Source organism: Chanodichthys erythropterus, chromosome 15 (assembly GCF_024489055.1).
Source record: "Chanodichthys erythropterus isolate Z2021 chromosome 15, ASM2448905v1, whole genome shotgun sequence".
Taxonomy (NCBI): domain Eukaryota; kingdom Metazoa; phylum Chordata; class Actinopteri; order Cypriniformes; family Xenocyprididae; genus Chanodichthys; species Chanodichthys erythropterus.
The window spans coordinates 32,917,373-32,934,369 of NC_090235.1; the positions used below are offsets into that span (position 1 = coordinate 32,917,373).

Here is a 16,997-nt window from a genome sequence, read left to right on the forward strand (position 1 = left end):
AAGCAACGAGAATACTTTATGTACTTTATTCAACAATATCTTCTCTTCTGTGTCATTCTCATATGCCGTTTTCAGAATTTTCATTTTTGGGTGAATTAACCTTTTAAGCGAACTATTCACAAAGTGCTTGAAAAGGTCTATTGGAATTTATGTAGAATAAACACACAATATAAACAGTACAATACAGTACAGCTGACTTAATCTGGAAGTTTATTCTGCAGAAAAATCTGTCTGGTTTTAAAATTTACACATTTCAATTATATGACAAATTTCCATCAAATTGAACAGAGTAATCTTTAAATTGTATGGCTGTGTCATGTTTCAGTATGTCTATTAGTCTAGTAGTCGATTCCTGAGCGAAAAGATATAGAAATGAGAAAAGAAGAATAAGAAGTAAGACCAGGGTTGCAAATTAACAAGAGCGTGGGGGGAAAATCCAACCAAAATTAATAAAAATGACATGGGAGCAAAAAGTTCCCCTCTAATGAGTTCCATTTTTAAAAAGATATCACGAGCAAAAGAGCTGATTTACTCGAATATTTTTAGATTTTAGACATAATATTGTCAATACAGTATGTTTTTGCTCTAATTTGCCAATGAAAATTGTTCTAAACAAACACAGCAGAACATGGTTCCCTTTTTCTTGGTTTGGGCCACTGACCCTAAAAATATCTGTGCATTTTAGTTGTGTTGATTGGATCATCCACTTCAGTTTTACTCAAGTCAAGTCAAGTCACCTTTATTTATATACAGAACTTCATACAATACAGATTGTTTCAAAGCCTTAACAGTCTTTACAGGGATAAACAGGAAAATAATGATTCAATTATGAAAACAGAGTTCAATTCTGCTATAAAGCAACTCTGTAGAAAACAGTTATTGCATCGAGTCAACTAATTTACAATAAAATGCTTTGTGAATCGATTTTCCTTATGAAAAAGAAGTGCACTTAAATTAAATTACTGAATGTGCCCTTGTAGTGTACTTCAAATCTTAAAAGTATATTTAAAAAAACTTCTACTTGCAGATAAATATTAATGAAATAAATGGCCACTTAGGATAAGTGTACACTTTTAAAAAGTGCACTTTGTAATAATGTAAAATGAAACGTTTTACTTAAAAGTAAATTTTAAATTATTTAGTTTTATTATTTTTTAAATAAATGCCTTAAAGATGTACACTTATTTTAATCTGCTGATTAACATACTAAAGCACGTATAAATTACTTGATTGTAATTTTAAGTGCTGTGTAATTCCATATTGTATTCAAAGTTAATATTTTAAATGTACTATATTGAAATTTCATCATTACAAATGTGTGAATAGTAATATTCTTTAAAAAAAAAAGCATATTTCTATAATAAGTACTCTTTTTACAAGAATGCTAAAGTGTATTCCTTTTTCACAATCCTTGACTGAATTATTAAAATAACTAATTCAGAAGAACAGTTCATTCATGATCCTGACATGAAAGGTTCTTGCAGTGTCTAAACTAAGCAGCAAACACACCAGTACCTGAGTTTCAGATATGATATGACATATAAGTTTGCAGGTTGAAGTTTGCAGTTATTTGTGTTGAAACCATTGTTTCCAACAGCACTCAGTTCAGCACTCACTCAATAGTACAATATATTAGCATTATAACAGGTTTTATTTTAAAGGGTTTACTATAAAGTAGGCTAGTACTGCATCCCGTCTAGTGAAAATCATAAGGATACAAGTGTGGAAAGAGTGATTATTAGTAGTATCAGTAGCACAGTGTTTCTGTATTTCATAGTTCAGTCTGTCTCATCTGAACTGCTAATTGTTCTTTTTAGTCACTATGGCAACTTGAGGTAGAAGGAAGGTCACATTCATAGTCATTAACATGATTAAGTAATTACCACAGTTTTATTGATGCTGAGACAAACAGTTCTCACTGATAAATTTAGAATCTGTTTGTAATTTCGAGATTATGATAATCCAAAAAACAGAAGAACAGAATGAACTACATTTAACAGTAATTGTATAGCACCTGTATCATAGGTTAGGGAAAATTAAACTGGAGACTTGTGGGTTTTCGGAAAGGCCTGGCCTTTTTGTTGTTATTTTAGAGTTAGAGGATCTTTGATTGTGCTCAAATTAAACAATTAACATCAATAAATGAAGAATTAAGATGATAAAATGTGTGAGACATTATTATAATGTTGCATGTAGTATGTAGTGGGGAAAATAGGGCATAGATGGTGGCCTGTGTTTGTAGTGTGTGTTTGAGACGTAACTTTGTTTTGTAGCTACACATCAGTACATTGTTTTGATGCTTTAAGGTTTTTCTGCTGTGTTGGATTTCTCAGATCTTTTTTTTTTTTTTTTTTTTTTATCGGCATGAGTGATGAGTTTCTGAATCTGAAATTCATCTTACATCCTTTTGTGTGTGTGTGTGTGTTTCCATCATAACATTGTCTGTCATGTGTCTGTTTAAACTGTCCTGTTTCCCTCTCATTTTGTGTTTCATCCACATATCAGCAGTAGTGTCAGAGTCAACAGTGTCAGAGAATGGAGATGCAGGTATTGTATACAGACTAACCCTAACATAAACCCCTTCAAAACAACTTTTGGTTGTGTGTGTGTGTGTGTGTGTGTGTATGTATGCATTGTCTTTCTGATCAAATCATTTAGACCAGCTTGCTTAACAAGCTAACTTAACCATACCAAGGAAGTCATGCTGGTTAAGTAAGGGTGTGTTCACACTTAGCAGGTTTTGTTCAGTTGAAACGAACTCTGGTGCAATTGCTCTTTTGGTGCGGTTAATTTGAGTAAGTATGAACGCTGCCATCTGAACCTTGGTGTGCTCAAAACAAGCAGACTGAGACTCCTGAAAAGATGGGTCTCTGCATTCAAACGAATTCTGGTGCGGTTCGACTCAAATATGAATGCAATACGGACCAAAAACTTGTAAGCGAATCAATGATGTCACAAGATGCAGTCCTAAAAAGGACAGAATGCTCAAGCATACCTGTTTTTTCTTATCATAGTCGTGATATTGTCCATCACAGTTCGGTACAGGCATCAGAACCGCCTCTCCTCGATGCAGATCTTCGTTTGTGTGTGACGGAGTGATTCCTGCCACTGTTTTTTACTCCTTTACATATTTTATAATGTAAAATTTATTCACAATTTGTCAGCTCCATCACATACCATCATATGTTCACGCATACATCCAGGCATCATCCAGGCAGTTTTGGATGTTTGGCAAGTTCCGTCGCAAAATATATGTCATAAAAGCTGTTTTTTGGGTTCTGTGTTAAAAAAAGACGGTGTGAACGGTAAGCGAACCCAGACTAAAAGTAACATTTTCTTTTTTGGTCCAGACCAAACAAACCAAGAGAACCGAACAAGAAGTGTGAACACACTCTTATTTAAGCAGTGGAGACACCAGCATCACATTTTGAAAACCAGCATCCAAAATGATTCAGTCTTTTCAGTGGTTCACATAATTAGGATATGATGTCTTATCTTTGTTATACTTCATTGCATACATTTTGATATGGCAAAATATGAGGAATTCAGGAAATTATCTCTTTATGAGACCAAAATCCCCAGGCATCAGTGTTTAAATCAAGTCTTTTGCTGGTTGCTGAATGTTATTGAATACGTGATAAAAGCTCATGATTTTGCTTGTTCAATAGAGTGCAGCAGTCGGGTTCCTGAAGTATAACTTATAAACCATTAAAGAGAGCCTTAATTTGAGCTATGAGGTTGTTAATCAATATCCTCTGTTGAAGCAGTTAGCCTGCATTATTTAAACCTAGTTTTAAAATAATCATGTATAACAGCAGAATTCCACCAATCAGAGAGTGGAAACAAGCAAAACATGCCAAAAGATCTCTTTAGCTCCACCCACTCCCATGAAGTAATTGAGTGTACGCTCTTAAAATAATTAAAAATTTAAATATATATGCATATTTGGCAATACACTTAACAGATTTTGTTTTTATATATAATCACATTTTATTAAAGGTGCCCTCGAATGAAAAATTGAATTTATCTTGGCATAGTTAAATAACAAGAGTCTCAAACTCCATTGTTTCCTCCTTCTTATATAAATCTCATTTGTTTAAAAAACCTCCGAAGAACAGGCGAATCTCAACATAATACCGACTGTTACGTAGCAGTCGGGGTGTACGCCCCCAATATTTGCATATGCCAGCCCATGTTCCCAACATTATGAAAGGCATTACACAAGGGCAGGCAGTATTAATGTCTGGATCTACACAGGTGAATCATCAGACTAGGTAAGCAAGCAAGAACAATAGCGAAAAATAGCAGATGGAGCAATAATAACTGACATGATCCATGATATCATGATATTTTTAGTGATGTTTGTAAATTGTCTTTCTAAATGTTTCGTTAGCATGTTGCTAATGTACTGTTAAATGTGGTTAAAATTACCATAATTTCTTACTGTGTTCACGGAGACAAGAGCCGTCGCTATTTTCATTTTTAAACACTTGCAGTCTGTATAATTCATAAACACAACTTCATTCTTTATAAATCTCTCCAACAGTGTAGCATTAGCCGTTAGCCACGGAGCACAGCCTCAAATTCATTCAGAATCAATGTAAACAATATAACAGTATACAAAACTCACAGAATCTGACGCATGCATGACGAACTCTTTGTAAAGATCCATTTAGCTGGTTATATTAGCTGTGTAAACTTTGTTTAGGCACTGTTTAAGGCAAGCGCGAGCTCCGTGGGCGGGGAGCGTCAGCATTTAAAGGGGCCACACAGCATAAAACGGCTCATATTTAATGATGCCCCAAAAATCTATGGGGTATTTTGAGCTGAAACTTCACAGACACATTCAGGGGACACCTTAGACTTATATCACATATTGTAAAAAAACGTTTGATGGCACCTTCAAATAAGTAGTTTTATATTTCTCAATTTTTTTTATTCGATTTTGCTGTTTACAATGCTTCATGGGATTGTAGTTCTTTCCATCACTAAAACCATTAAGTACACAGTCTTGTACCTTTGTATTTTTGTCTGATTTTCAAATACTTTTATCTGGCTGTTTGGTTTATGGCTTATGAAGCTTTAATAAAGACTTTTTTTTAAAATCCCTATGGGGGAAATTAATGGAAAAAATACTTCCGGAACCAACGCCGCTGAAAAAGGTGGTGGGCACTGTTGCACTTTTTTCCTTAGAGAATCTCTGAACTATTTTATTTTTTATTTTTTTATTATTATTATTTTATTTTTTATTTTTTGGCTTTTAGTCCATTGCTCTTTTACCAGCTCATATGTGTTAGCTTTTATCTTATCATAAGCAAGTGTATGCCTAAAAGTCGACAAAGTAAATGTTACACAGTACAGAAGTTACAAAAATACAGTATCTTTTTTTTGCCAGAATTCTTAATGACATCATCTCCTTCTTTTCATTGGGTCTTTCATAAATGTCTGGTCAAATAAATTTTCATTCAGTTGCTTAATGGCGATGTGTTCTCTTTCACATTTCTGTTTATTTGGGTTGGACTGGATCAGCTACAATGTCCTACTGTTGAAAATTGCTGTCCTTATAACTTCTGTTGTCTGATGTGTGTCGCTTTGGAGATTGTTGGATGTGTATTTGTATTAACAAGCAACATTTAATAATTCACATACAGTATTGTGCCTCTGTTTGATGGGTTTCAATACATCTAACTTTGTTTGTCTCTACACACAGGCACTTTGAAGGATCCATCAAGGGTATGTTTCTTTCTATCATTGAGTTCATTTTTAATATTTTTCTGTCATTCTACAGTAAAGCAGTTGTAGTGTCCTCAATATTTGGGAATAGAATTTGTATGAAGCTTTTCTTCATGTTGACGTCATGAAGTCTTAGCCAGTGTATAATTTCCTGCCTAGTTCCCCTAGGTGATATTTTAAGCATTTACAAACATGTCCGATGCCAGACATTTGGTCTTTGTCACCAGTGGACTGAGAATAGTTTTCAGTAAGGAATGTTCTCTACAGTTGTTATAAAATTCATGTCCACCCTTACACTGTGTCCCAACCAGATACAATGAGATGTTTCTCTGTCAATTTTCAAAGCAAAGTGAAAATTACTGCTGCACTGGGCCCAAAATTGTTGCAATTCATGCTACAGTTTTTAATCACCTGGTGTTTTGGTGATTTTAGTAGATGTATGAAGTCAGTTTATACATCTACTATTGACAGTAAAGACATTTAGAATATTACAAAATATTCAAATAAATGCTGTTCTTTATATCTTCATATTTTCCACAAAAATATGAAGCAGCACAACTGTTGCCAACACTGAACATTAAAAAATATCCAAAATCAACATTTTGTTTACATTACATTTTACTCTATTATATTCTATTACTAATGTAAATATGACATTCAGTATTTTTAAATGTCTTATGTATGCAAGTACTTTTTGTGGCCACATCAAGCGAAATCAGTTTTAGACCAATAAGATTTGCAGTGGGCGGAGCTTCTCGGTGCAACTCAACAAAAATGTAACTCAAGCGTCCAACAAAATGTCTAATTGCAGTGTTTTTGTTGCAGTTAGTGAGAACAAAAACTCTCAGATTAACATTTAAGATTTACTGTTTGTTGCTTTATCATGTTTTGCCTGGTTAGGACACAATATACAGGCCCTGACATAGACATTATATTAAGTACTGACAAGCTGTTCCGCATGATTACATAAAGTGTCAAGTATCTGTCAAACCCATGTTCCTGATACGCTATATACCATCATATACCATCAGGACTCACGTTGAGTTTATTATAAGAAAAGATGAGCACTGAGAATCCTGTAGTTATATAACACATCTCTTTTATTTGATCTCCTTCCTGTCTCCAACTGAGGCATGTGTGCGCTGTTTACCATAATTCTTGCATATGTTACTAAACTTACCAGCAACGCTTCACTTGGTAATCTATTCTGTTTTGATTAATGATAGAAGTTATATAAAACCTGTTTTTTTTTTTTTATATTATTTTTATTATAATTATTTGTCAGTTGAGATCTGAGTGTTCTGGAATATGACGTCCTTTGTGACTTCTAAACATTTTAGTTATTGGTTATCTTTAAAAAACCTAGTAAGCTGCCTACCTAGACAGCATTTAATGCACTTTCTACTGAAAATGAGGAATGTCAAACCACTTGGACCATAGTCTAACCCAGAATAATGCAATTCCAGAATGCACTGCAAGCTCATGTAAATAAAAAAATAAAAAAGTTTAAGATGGTATCGAGAACTTCTGACCAGAAATGATGATATATGGGTTTAAGTATATGATCTTCTACCTTTGTCTTTTTTTTTTTTTTCAGATTTTATTTGCTCAGTTTTGTGCAACATTATTTTAATGTAATAATCAGCATTGGTTTTTTGTTTTGTTTTTTTTTTTCTCTCAGCATGGGATGGACAGTCTCTCCATGAGGTCATCGGACAGTGATGTAAGCGACGTGTCCGCTATGTCGAGCGCATCTCGGCTTAGCAGCACGAGCTACATGTCTGTCCAATCAGAAAGGGTGCGAGCGAGCCGCAGGATCAGGTAGGCACACAATATGACCTGTGAAACCTTTGGATGTATTTTCAGCCATGGACAAACCCTCTGGTCACACTTACTGTGCTTCTGGTGAGTTCAGGTTTGGCTCTGTCTGCTTGCGAATGAACCAAACCTCTGAACTTTCCGAGAGTGTGTTTACCAATGGCTGAGATGACATCACATGTTTTTGAAGACTTATATAGGTGACTCTAATGAAGAAATGTCCAGCTCATATTTCACCTCAAAATCAAAAGGGAAACAAATATTTTGCATATTTTACATAATGTTTTTAAACATATCAGTTCTCATTGCTGTAATGCAATACATTTTATGTAATTACATAACATTGTTTTAGTTCATATTACAGATTTTGAGAAGACATTTTCACACGACATTGAGAATTTTGAGTAGAAAAGCTTACTTTTCATAAATGTTGAGATATAAAGTGTATTATTGAAATATGAATTGGACATGTTTTTGTAATTGACAGTATTTTCATTTAATTTATTTTCACACTTTCATTCTGTTATTTTGTTCAAGGTTTCTTTTATTTTCATAATCTGCATGTCTGCCAAGCTCATGGCTGTCTGTTCTGTGTCTTTTCTGTCCTGCATGCTTCCTTTCATGGTGTCATGTCTTGGTTTATGTGTCTGTCTGACTGTCCATGTGCGCATCTGTCCGTGTGTGTGAATGTCAGCCGTGCGGAGGCCCTTCAGAGTCAGGGAGAGGAGGGCGCTGTTGTTGTGGAAGAGCAGGTGGAAGCAACTACAGCAAGCACACAGGGGGCGGGGCATGAAGGGGGGGTGGGTGGGTCTACTGAGCACCCAGAGGAGGAGGAAGAAGAGGAGGAACCTGAGAGGTTAGAAGCAGAGTGTCTCATAAACATAGCTAATGTCCCCTAACTAGTGTCCTTTAGCTGATTCCAACTTAGTGTTCTCTAGTTAGTGTCCTCAGCTAATGTTCTCTCCGGTCTGATAATGCCCCTAAATATTTGATGTATTCTGATGTAAACTAGAATTTAGGAAATCTAGGAAAACAAGGAAATAGATTTACACAGTGTTGTGCAAGTGTGTGTTCTCGTGTGCGTGTTAAGTAGTTAGTACACTGAAAAAAATCATACTTGGAATTAAAAAAAAATACTGTAATTTGTTCAAACATAAAATTTAGATTTAATATTAATCAAAAATAAGACCATACTTAATATATTTTCTTTCGACATAAGCCAAAATGTTACTTTATGTAACAAATGTAGTCAAAATTTTACTTTTTTTATATAGTTAAATTAGCTATAATATGAAAATAGAATTTTCACTTCAGATAAAATTAGTCAGTGTTTAATTTAGTTTATGAAATGCAAATAAAGACAACTTTGATGTATATTATTGTGATGTCTTTTTAAAATATGCATATTTGTTAGGTACTAATGTAATGTACTAAAAAAAAAAACTGAAATAAAATAGTAATTTATAAATAAACAAACAAAGCTTTTTTTGCGGGAAGAGTTATTTGCTTTTAGACAAACCGAACAAAACTGGAATCTAAACTTCGATTAGACCAACATAAAAATGCACTTTAAATAAATGACAAAGTCGTTTCACTTTTTTCAGTGCATGTCTCTTGTTATCCAATCCTGTGTTGCCCTGTAATTCGTCATATTGTCCCAAAAGAGTTTGAGTCTTACATAATATCGCTGTCATCTTAGTAACCCTGGGGAGTGCTGCGTGAACAGCTGCCATCTCCGTTCCAATTAGAGCAAAAACAAGAAAAAAGCTCTCAAGTTCTCAAGCATTTCCAGCAATTTACACTTCAATAAGTTTTCGGTACCATTTGTGGGTCACTGACTGAATATAGATGAAGTGTTTGTGATCATTAAAAAGCTACAGCAGATAAAATAGAATTTTAATGTTGTTAACTGAATTTTTCACCAATTAGCAACTGCAGTAGCATGACTTTTTACATAAACAGCATTCTGTGCTCTCATATAGATGTTGAGTAGTTTAGACTGCATTTTTATTAGGTTACAGTCGTTTTAGAGCAGCACCAGCATTCTTCAAAATGTTTTATGGCTCTTTCTGTTTGACGGCACTGTATGGCAGTCATTGCGTTAATGAGGGGGGAGTATCATTCATAGACTCAAATGCAGTTTTCATAGTCAGGCAAGGTCATTTCCTGTCTAAGTTATTGTGCATTCATACAGACAGAATCATTAGGTCTCATAGTTTCACACATCACAGGAAATGAAAACATTCAGCATTCTTCCTCCCTGTCTTCAATGGTTTCTCAAGTTTCCACAGACACACTGATTTGCTGCAGCATGAGATTAAATGCAGAGAAAAGATGAAATGCCATAAGCTATGTTTTCATCACCCTGTTTTTCTTTGTTTTTTGTTTTGTTTTGGGGTTTTTTTTGCGAATTTTGAAGTATCGCATCAGAAATGAGCAATGGAAATTAGGGTTGGGGCGATGTCCCCTAAATTGGCAGTTGACGATGTTTACAGTAAAACATCGCGATGGACGATGATATCGTCGGGTGGGGGTGGGGAGGGGATAATTTGAATTATTTTTAATTTAAATACATATAAGTACAAACAAAACAATACATTTAGAGTTTGTAAAATACACACTGATGTAGCCTATACAGAAGCAGCAATAACAATTCTTTCCATTATAATTAGAGGACACGTTTTATTCATATCAGATACACATTGTGTAAGTAACTTTAAAGTTTACTCTATTCTTCCCCAGTTCAACGCTTACTTACTTCAGGAGAATTGGATGAATTCACATGTTGTAAATCCAACAGAACCTGCGGCACAAACTAACATGGCGGCACCATAACGTGTATAGCTCAGTTAACGCGACCATTATAAAAGGTGCTCATATCTAACAATAGGAATATCAGATATTTCATGTTATAGTTAACAAATTTGTGATTATTTTTAATAAAAAAGGAAAACTGAAATAAAAGCTGATCATCAGTCATACAGCGCTGCGGTGTGTGACATGACAAGCAATGGCGCGTCACCATGGAAACAATAAAGTGATACGTTATAGATAACGGTCGCCAGAATATTTTAAATTTACGTGCGAAAGCGTTATTTTATTTCCCAACTAATGACTCATCCGGGCTTTCCAATAGGTATGCCTGACACTGTATTTTCACAGACTAACACACGTCACGTCTCTGGCATAAATACAGTATTTAATATAACATATATGCATTAGTTATATTCTCAATTTAATTTACAGAGCAATTCCTGCAAAGATTTTAGGTTAACTATAGTCTATAGAAGAGAGTGTGTCGACTCGCAGCGGAGCGGAACGGGGGCGGGGCGGGGGCGTGGCATCACGATGGTGTCTCTCCATCGTGATGTCGGTCAGCCATCACGATGGGCGATGATATCGTCCATCGGCACATCCCTACTGGAAATGCCAAATTTCGGGGAAAAAATCCCTTAATTCGCAAAAAAGTTTTTACGTTAGTTTGAGGTGGTTTTTGAGTTAATGCGAATAATGGGAGATGGAAACGCATTATATTATAATAAATATAATCCATTTATTATAATAAATTCTGATGCGAACATTAAACACACGTGACTAATCGGCTGTTTCCACTAATGGTGTTGTAACAGAAAACTTTATCTTTGATTCTATTATGATGCATTAATTCTGGATGTACTGGCACTCGTTGTATGTGTGTGCATTGCATTTTCCCCTTAGGGCTTGCCGTGGATAGGGTCACGCACACTTTTGTACTGGAGTGTCGCGGGTTTGTTTTCTCACATGTGTGTGATGCTTAATAAAATTGAGGGTGCAGTCGGCTCTCGTTTATTATTTTCTTATTCATAAGTTTTTAGCGGACCCTTCGCAAACGCTCGGTTACGGTGTTTTATTATTTACTGTTGGTTATCATCCGCTCAAACAACTTGATAGAAATGTACCTAATTCGCATTGGTCTTTTTTTTCTTTTTTTTTTTCTTTTTTTTTGTGAACTTTGAAAATATTCGCTTCACATTTGGATGGAAACCCAGCTAAAGTTAGCCATAGTACTCCTTTGTCATGTGAAGAGAGATGATTGTGCACCCACCATTTTCATTTGTTTTGACTGATAAGACAAGATGACACTTTAAACACACTGCTTTCCCTCTATAAGCCTGTAGTACTTAAAGGGTTAGTTCACCCAAAAATGAAAATTCTGTCATTTATTACTCACCCTCATGCCGTTCCTCACCCGAAAGTCCTTCGTTCATCTTCGGAACACAAATTAAGATATTTTCGTTAAAATCCGATGGTTCAGTGAGACCTGCATAGGGAACAATGACATTTCCTCTCTCAAGATCCATAAATGTACTAAAAACAATAAATTAGTTCATGTGAGTACAGTGGTTCAATATTAATATTAAAATAATGACTTATTTAGTGATAGCCGATTTCAAAACACTGCTTCAGGAAGCTTCGGAGTGTTATGATTCTTCTGTGTCGAATCATGATTCGGATCGCATGTCAAACTGCCAACGGCTGAAATCACATGACTTTGGCGCTCCGAACAGCGGATTCGATACTCTGATTCATAACGCTCCGAAGCTTCATGAAGCAGTGTTTTGAAATCATCCATCACTATATAAGTCATTATTTTGTTTTTTTTTTGGCGCACCAAAAATATTCTCGTCGCTTTATAATATTAATATTGAACCACTGTACTCACATGAACTGATTTAAATATATTTTTAGTACCTTTATGGATCTTGAGAGAGGAAATGTCATTGCTGGCTATGGAGGCCTCACTGAGCCATCGAATTTCAACAAAAACATCTTAATTTGTGTTCCGAAGATTAACAAAGGTCTTGGGGGTGTAGAACGGCATGAGGGTGAGTAATAAATGACAGAATTTTCATTTTTTGGGTGAACTAACCCTTTAATAGATATTGTTCAAAGTTTAGGGTCAGTAATGTTTTTAGTCTATTATGCTTATAATTTCATGATCCTTTAGAAATCATTCTAATATGCTGATTTGGAAACATTTTCATTAATTATCTGTTTTTTTTTGTTGTTGTTGTTTTTTATAGAAAGTCCAAAGAACAACATTTATTTGAAAAGTAAATTATAATTGTCTTTACTGTCACTTTTGATCACTTTTTATGCATCTTTGACCCCAAATTTTTTGAACATTTTTTGAAAAAATTCTACTTTAGACTGGTCATTTCATGAGACATCAACATTGGATTTATATAAAATAAAAGGGCTTGATGCACTCTGAAAACATAATGTAATTTTCAGAAAACCTGCTCCACAGTCCCAAATGCTGTAAAAATACAAATGTGATTGTCACATTCGTAAACAGCAGAAGAACATAGACTTAAAGCAAAATCTTGTGCTTTTTTCTGGCTGTGTGTAGCACCTACTGCTCTGCGGTTCCTTCTGAAGGAGTTTTTCAGTCTGATCTTAACCATTTGCATGTTTTCTTAAAAAAATACAAAAAACTTCTAAAAAAAAAAAATAACATCTAAAATATTAAGTACAGTATTTCAAGAATAGAAGATAGTTTGTTGAGAATATTTTAAGAAATTTTAATCTGTTAGACAGTTGTCAGATATAATAGGACCTTCTGAAACCTGGTGATACCAATATACAAAGCAATGTCAAGTTCAAGTTAATTTATAAAGCACATTTAAAAACAAATGTTGTACCAAAGTGCTGTACAATTTGGAAAATACAGTAAAAGAAACAACAACAACAAAACAGAATTAAATAAAAATAGCAAAGTATAATAGAAAAACAGACTCATAGAAGTAAAACAAATCAAACAACTAAAACACCTATACATCTCAGGCAACACTATAGGCTAAAGAGAAAAAAATGCCTTCAACCTAGATTTGAATATGGCATTGAATATCCAATGTGGAAGAAGACCTAACAAAAAAAAAATGGAAGTGCATTGCACACCCTGGGGGCTACAACTACAAACGGCCGGTCGCCCTTAGTTTTCAAGCTGGAATGAGGAACAGAAAGAGACCTTTGTAGAGAATGTCAGGTTGTAGATGCATAGTAAAAAAATAAATAACACATGTATTTGAGTCAGTGTTTATAGTGTTACAGTGTTTAATGTCAGATGATCCTGCCTCATAAAGACTTTAACATTCAGAGCAAAGATGAGGGTTGAAGACAGTTGCTATAGAAACAGCTTCATCCTCTTCTTCACAGCTGTAGAATTATTTTAACTCTGTGTCAACAGAACTGTCCTTATACAAGTCTCCTGATAGTATTTTTATATGTTAGATACAAACCCAGAAAAAAGTTTACCTAAAACTTGCCATTCACAGAAAAACAAAAAGAAAGTAATCTCTCGTTTCTATTAGTAAGACGGGTCACTGGCACAGGATTCAATCTCATGTTAGTAGCCTAAAGCCATCTTCTCATGTCTTTTCAGCAGAGTGAGTCACTGTCTCATTATTTTCTCCTTGTTTGACTCAAGAGCTTGTCTCACGTCACCTAAATAGGTCATTATATAAGCTTTCCGCATAAATACTGGATAAATACTTCATATTACAATCTCTGTACATACCTGACCTTTCTACAAGATTTGCTGGAGTAGATCTTTTCAATTAAATTAAATAATGCTAATCCTAATGCTGATTAATTGAATTATTTGTGTAGAGATTGACATTACACTACAGCCATTTTTTATTCTTTACAGCAATCTCTCAAAGCACGTGAACTCAAAATAGACACAGCAGCACACAGTCTTTACATTTCATGACACCATTATGACTAAAAAAAGTCTGCAGAGATTTTGGTCACACTTTACAATAAGGTCCCATCAGTTAACATTAATGCATTACTAACATTACCTAACAGTGTGCAATACATTTGTTTACAGTATTTATTAATGTTTGTTACTGTCAGATAATAAAAATACAACTGTTACAATCGTTAGTTCATGTTAGCTCAGGTCCATTAAATAATATTCATAGATTTTAACAGTGCATTAGTAAATGTTGAAATTAACATTAAAGCTGCAGTCCGCAACTTTTTTTGTGTTAAAGATTTACAAAAATTATATAATGAGAATATACAACATGAATCCATTTTCCAAACCGTGTTTTTGTCTTATCCTGAATCATTATGGTACACTTATAATAAGTGTTTATATTCGGACTATATCAGACCGGACTGGTAGGACTCACCGCAGAGTATCACAGTAACTGCGTGACTCGCCATAGACATACACGGAGAAAAGTAGCTCTGGCTAGAATGTTCCTCCGCAAGACACGTGCAGTTTATTAACCGCTAGAGGGCCAAAAATCAGGGACAGCAGCTTTAACTAAGATTAATACATGCATTAGAAGTTTTCATTTTTAGTTCATATTAACTTGTGTAAGTAATCATTGTTAACAAATGGAACCTTATTGTTCAGTCTTAACTATATTTCAGTATTCACCCTGGTTCCCTTAACAAGAAATAGGAGTTTTCTGTTGGTTTTGGATTATTGTAGAAAATAAGCTCAGTGACCCACAAAAAAAAATTATGTTTTTTTACACAGTTTGTTCATAATGATAATCTTCACAATTGAACACAACTTTAAAGGGATATAAATTTATAAAGCCATCTTTATAATCCCATGATTTACTCACCCTCAAGCCAGGTGTATATGACTATCTTCTTTCTGATGAACACATTCAAATATATTTAAAAATGTCCTTATTCCTCCTAGGTTTATAATGGTTGTGAAAGGGGGGCCATGTTTTAAAACAAAAACAAAAAGTAGGGCTGAAACGATTCATCGAGTTACTCGATTAATTCGATTACAAAAATTCCTTGAGGCAAAAACTCTGCCTCGAAGCCTCGTTAAATTCCTATGACGCGCACTATATGCGCAGGGATCTGATTCACACGGACCGTTGTTCAGTGTTCAGGAAGCACACCATAGCGTGTGACATTTTGAATTTAGTTAGCGTGATGGCGGAGAGTACAGATAGATATGATGTTTAGCTTAGATGTTTTTAAGTAGTAAACGTATTCACGTTCAATTGTAAGAGAGTAGTATTAGCCTGACTACGTCAGACTTCCTACTTCCGCTCAATTTCATTTTGCTTCTGTACTCAGTCTGAGACAGCGTCAGAGCTTTCTGTTTGCCACCGGTCTGGAAACAGCCGGGCCAATCAACGAACAGAGGGCGGGCTGAGAGCCGTGACGTAGATGCTAAGCGCCGAGTTTTACATTGTAGGTTAGAGAAATCGAAAACCGAAACGACCGCGGAAATGGGAAACGAGACACGGGATGCAATTCACTCTGTTATGGAGAACATTCAACTCTTTTCCAAACTGAAGCCAGAACAAGAAGAGTGTTTGATAAACATTTGTTTTATCATGTGTTTACAACAGGTTTACAGTGGAACTTCAATCATAGATTTGAGTTCGATGCATGATGTCTGTGCTTCGATGCGGCTGTACAGGCACATAACATACGTCATAACTAAACGTATCTGATTGGCTTACGGGTAACCAATGATTTTAAACTTCAGACAAGCGCCCCCTAGCGAGAGAGAAAACACTTCTCTATTATGCCATTCCAGACTCTGTCTACGAAGCAAAGTGAAGTAGCAGAGTCTGGTATTACCAGGCTAAGAGAGTATAGCCTAAAAAAAAGAACCCCCTCACACACACACGCATGCACCCTCGTCTCTCTCACGCGCCAGTCAGACCAATTGCGGCAATGCATCACATATGCTTAAACTTTTTATGTAGCCACGCAACAATAATTTCAGCATGCATTCACTGTATACACAGGGACGTGATGTTGTGACGCTATTTTTCGAACGGATGCTTCACCTAAAATGCACCGCAATGCAAGTGATGCAAGCCAAATTCACCGTTCTATTGAAAATGATTGTATGTAGGCTATTTCTGCCTATTTCGTGCAACTGGTCTGACTGGGGCGTCACTCTTCCTCACACACGGCATGTGTTTTTGTTCTCAGGTGGGTTATTTGCAGAAGGTGCAATCCTTTTTTTGTAATGTTGTATTAAGACGACAAAACTAAGGCGAAATGGCCTTTACTATTTAAGTTTGTATTCATAGTTTTACATATTATACATGTTTTACAGTGCGTTGACTTAGCTGTATTGTTCCCATTCAGTCGGTCACTTTCGACGTACGTCGGACAGACCGACGAATAGGAATCTCCCTAGAGAGGCCAATCTACTTCGAGTGTAACTAAAACGAGCCAATGCACATTGGCATGCAATCATATGCTTCAGCTGCTCGCCTCGCAGCGCGGGTAAATAATGAGCAGCAGGTGCGTTGCATCTTCAGCTTTTCGCTTCGGAGCGAACGGTGTTTGTTCCTGTTCTCTGCAAGCGAGTGTCTGCTAGAAGACGAGTCAAGCTTTTTGGTTGAACTTCTCTTTTTTTCCGAGTGCGGGCGAACAGCACAGCAGCGGGGTCGAAGTCC

At 35.5% G+C, this 16,997-nt stretch overlaps 1 protein-coding gene across 10 annotated transcripts in view; it reads left to right on the plus strand.

Moving 5' to 3' along the window:
- Positions 1-16,997, plus strand: part of rims2b (regulating synaptic membrane exocytosis 2b) — a 175,980-nt gene that overhangs the window by 125,836 nt on the left and 33,147 nt on the right. For 9 of the 10 annotated variants that reach the window (XM_067361808.1, XM_067361809.1, XM_067361804.1 and 6 more), the window contains 3 exons: positions 2,506-2,547; positions 5,711-5,733; positions 7,415-7,554. In XM_067361808.1, coding sequence (XP_067217909.1) covers positions 2,506-2,547; positions 5,711-5,733; positions 7,415-7,554 — 205 coding nt within the window. The remainder of the gene's footprint in view (positions 1-2,505; positions 2,548-5,710; positions 5,734-7,414; positions 7,555-16,997) is intronic. The other variant, XM_067361807.1, reaches the window with a different exon arrangement.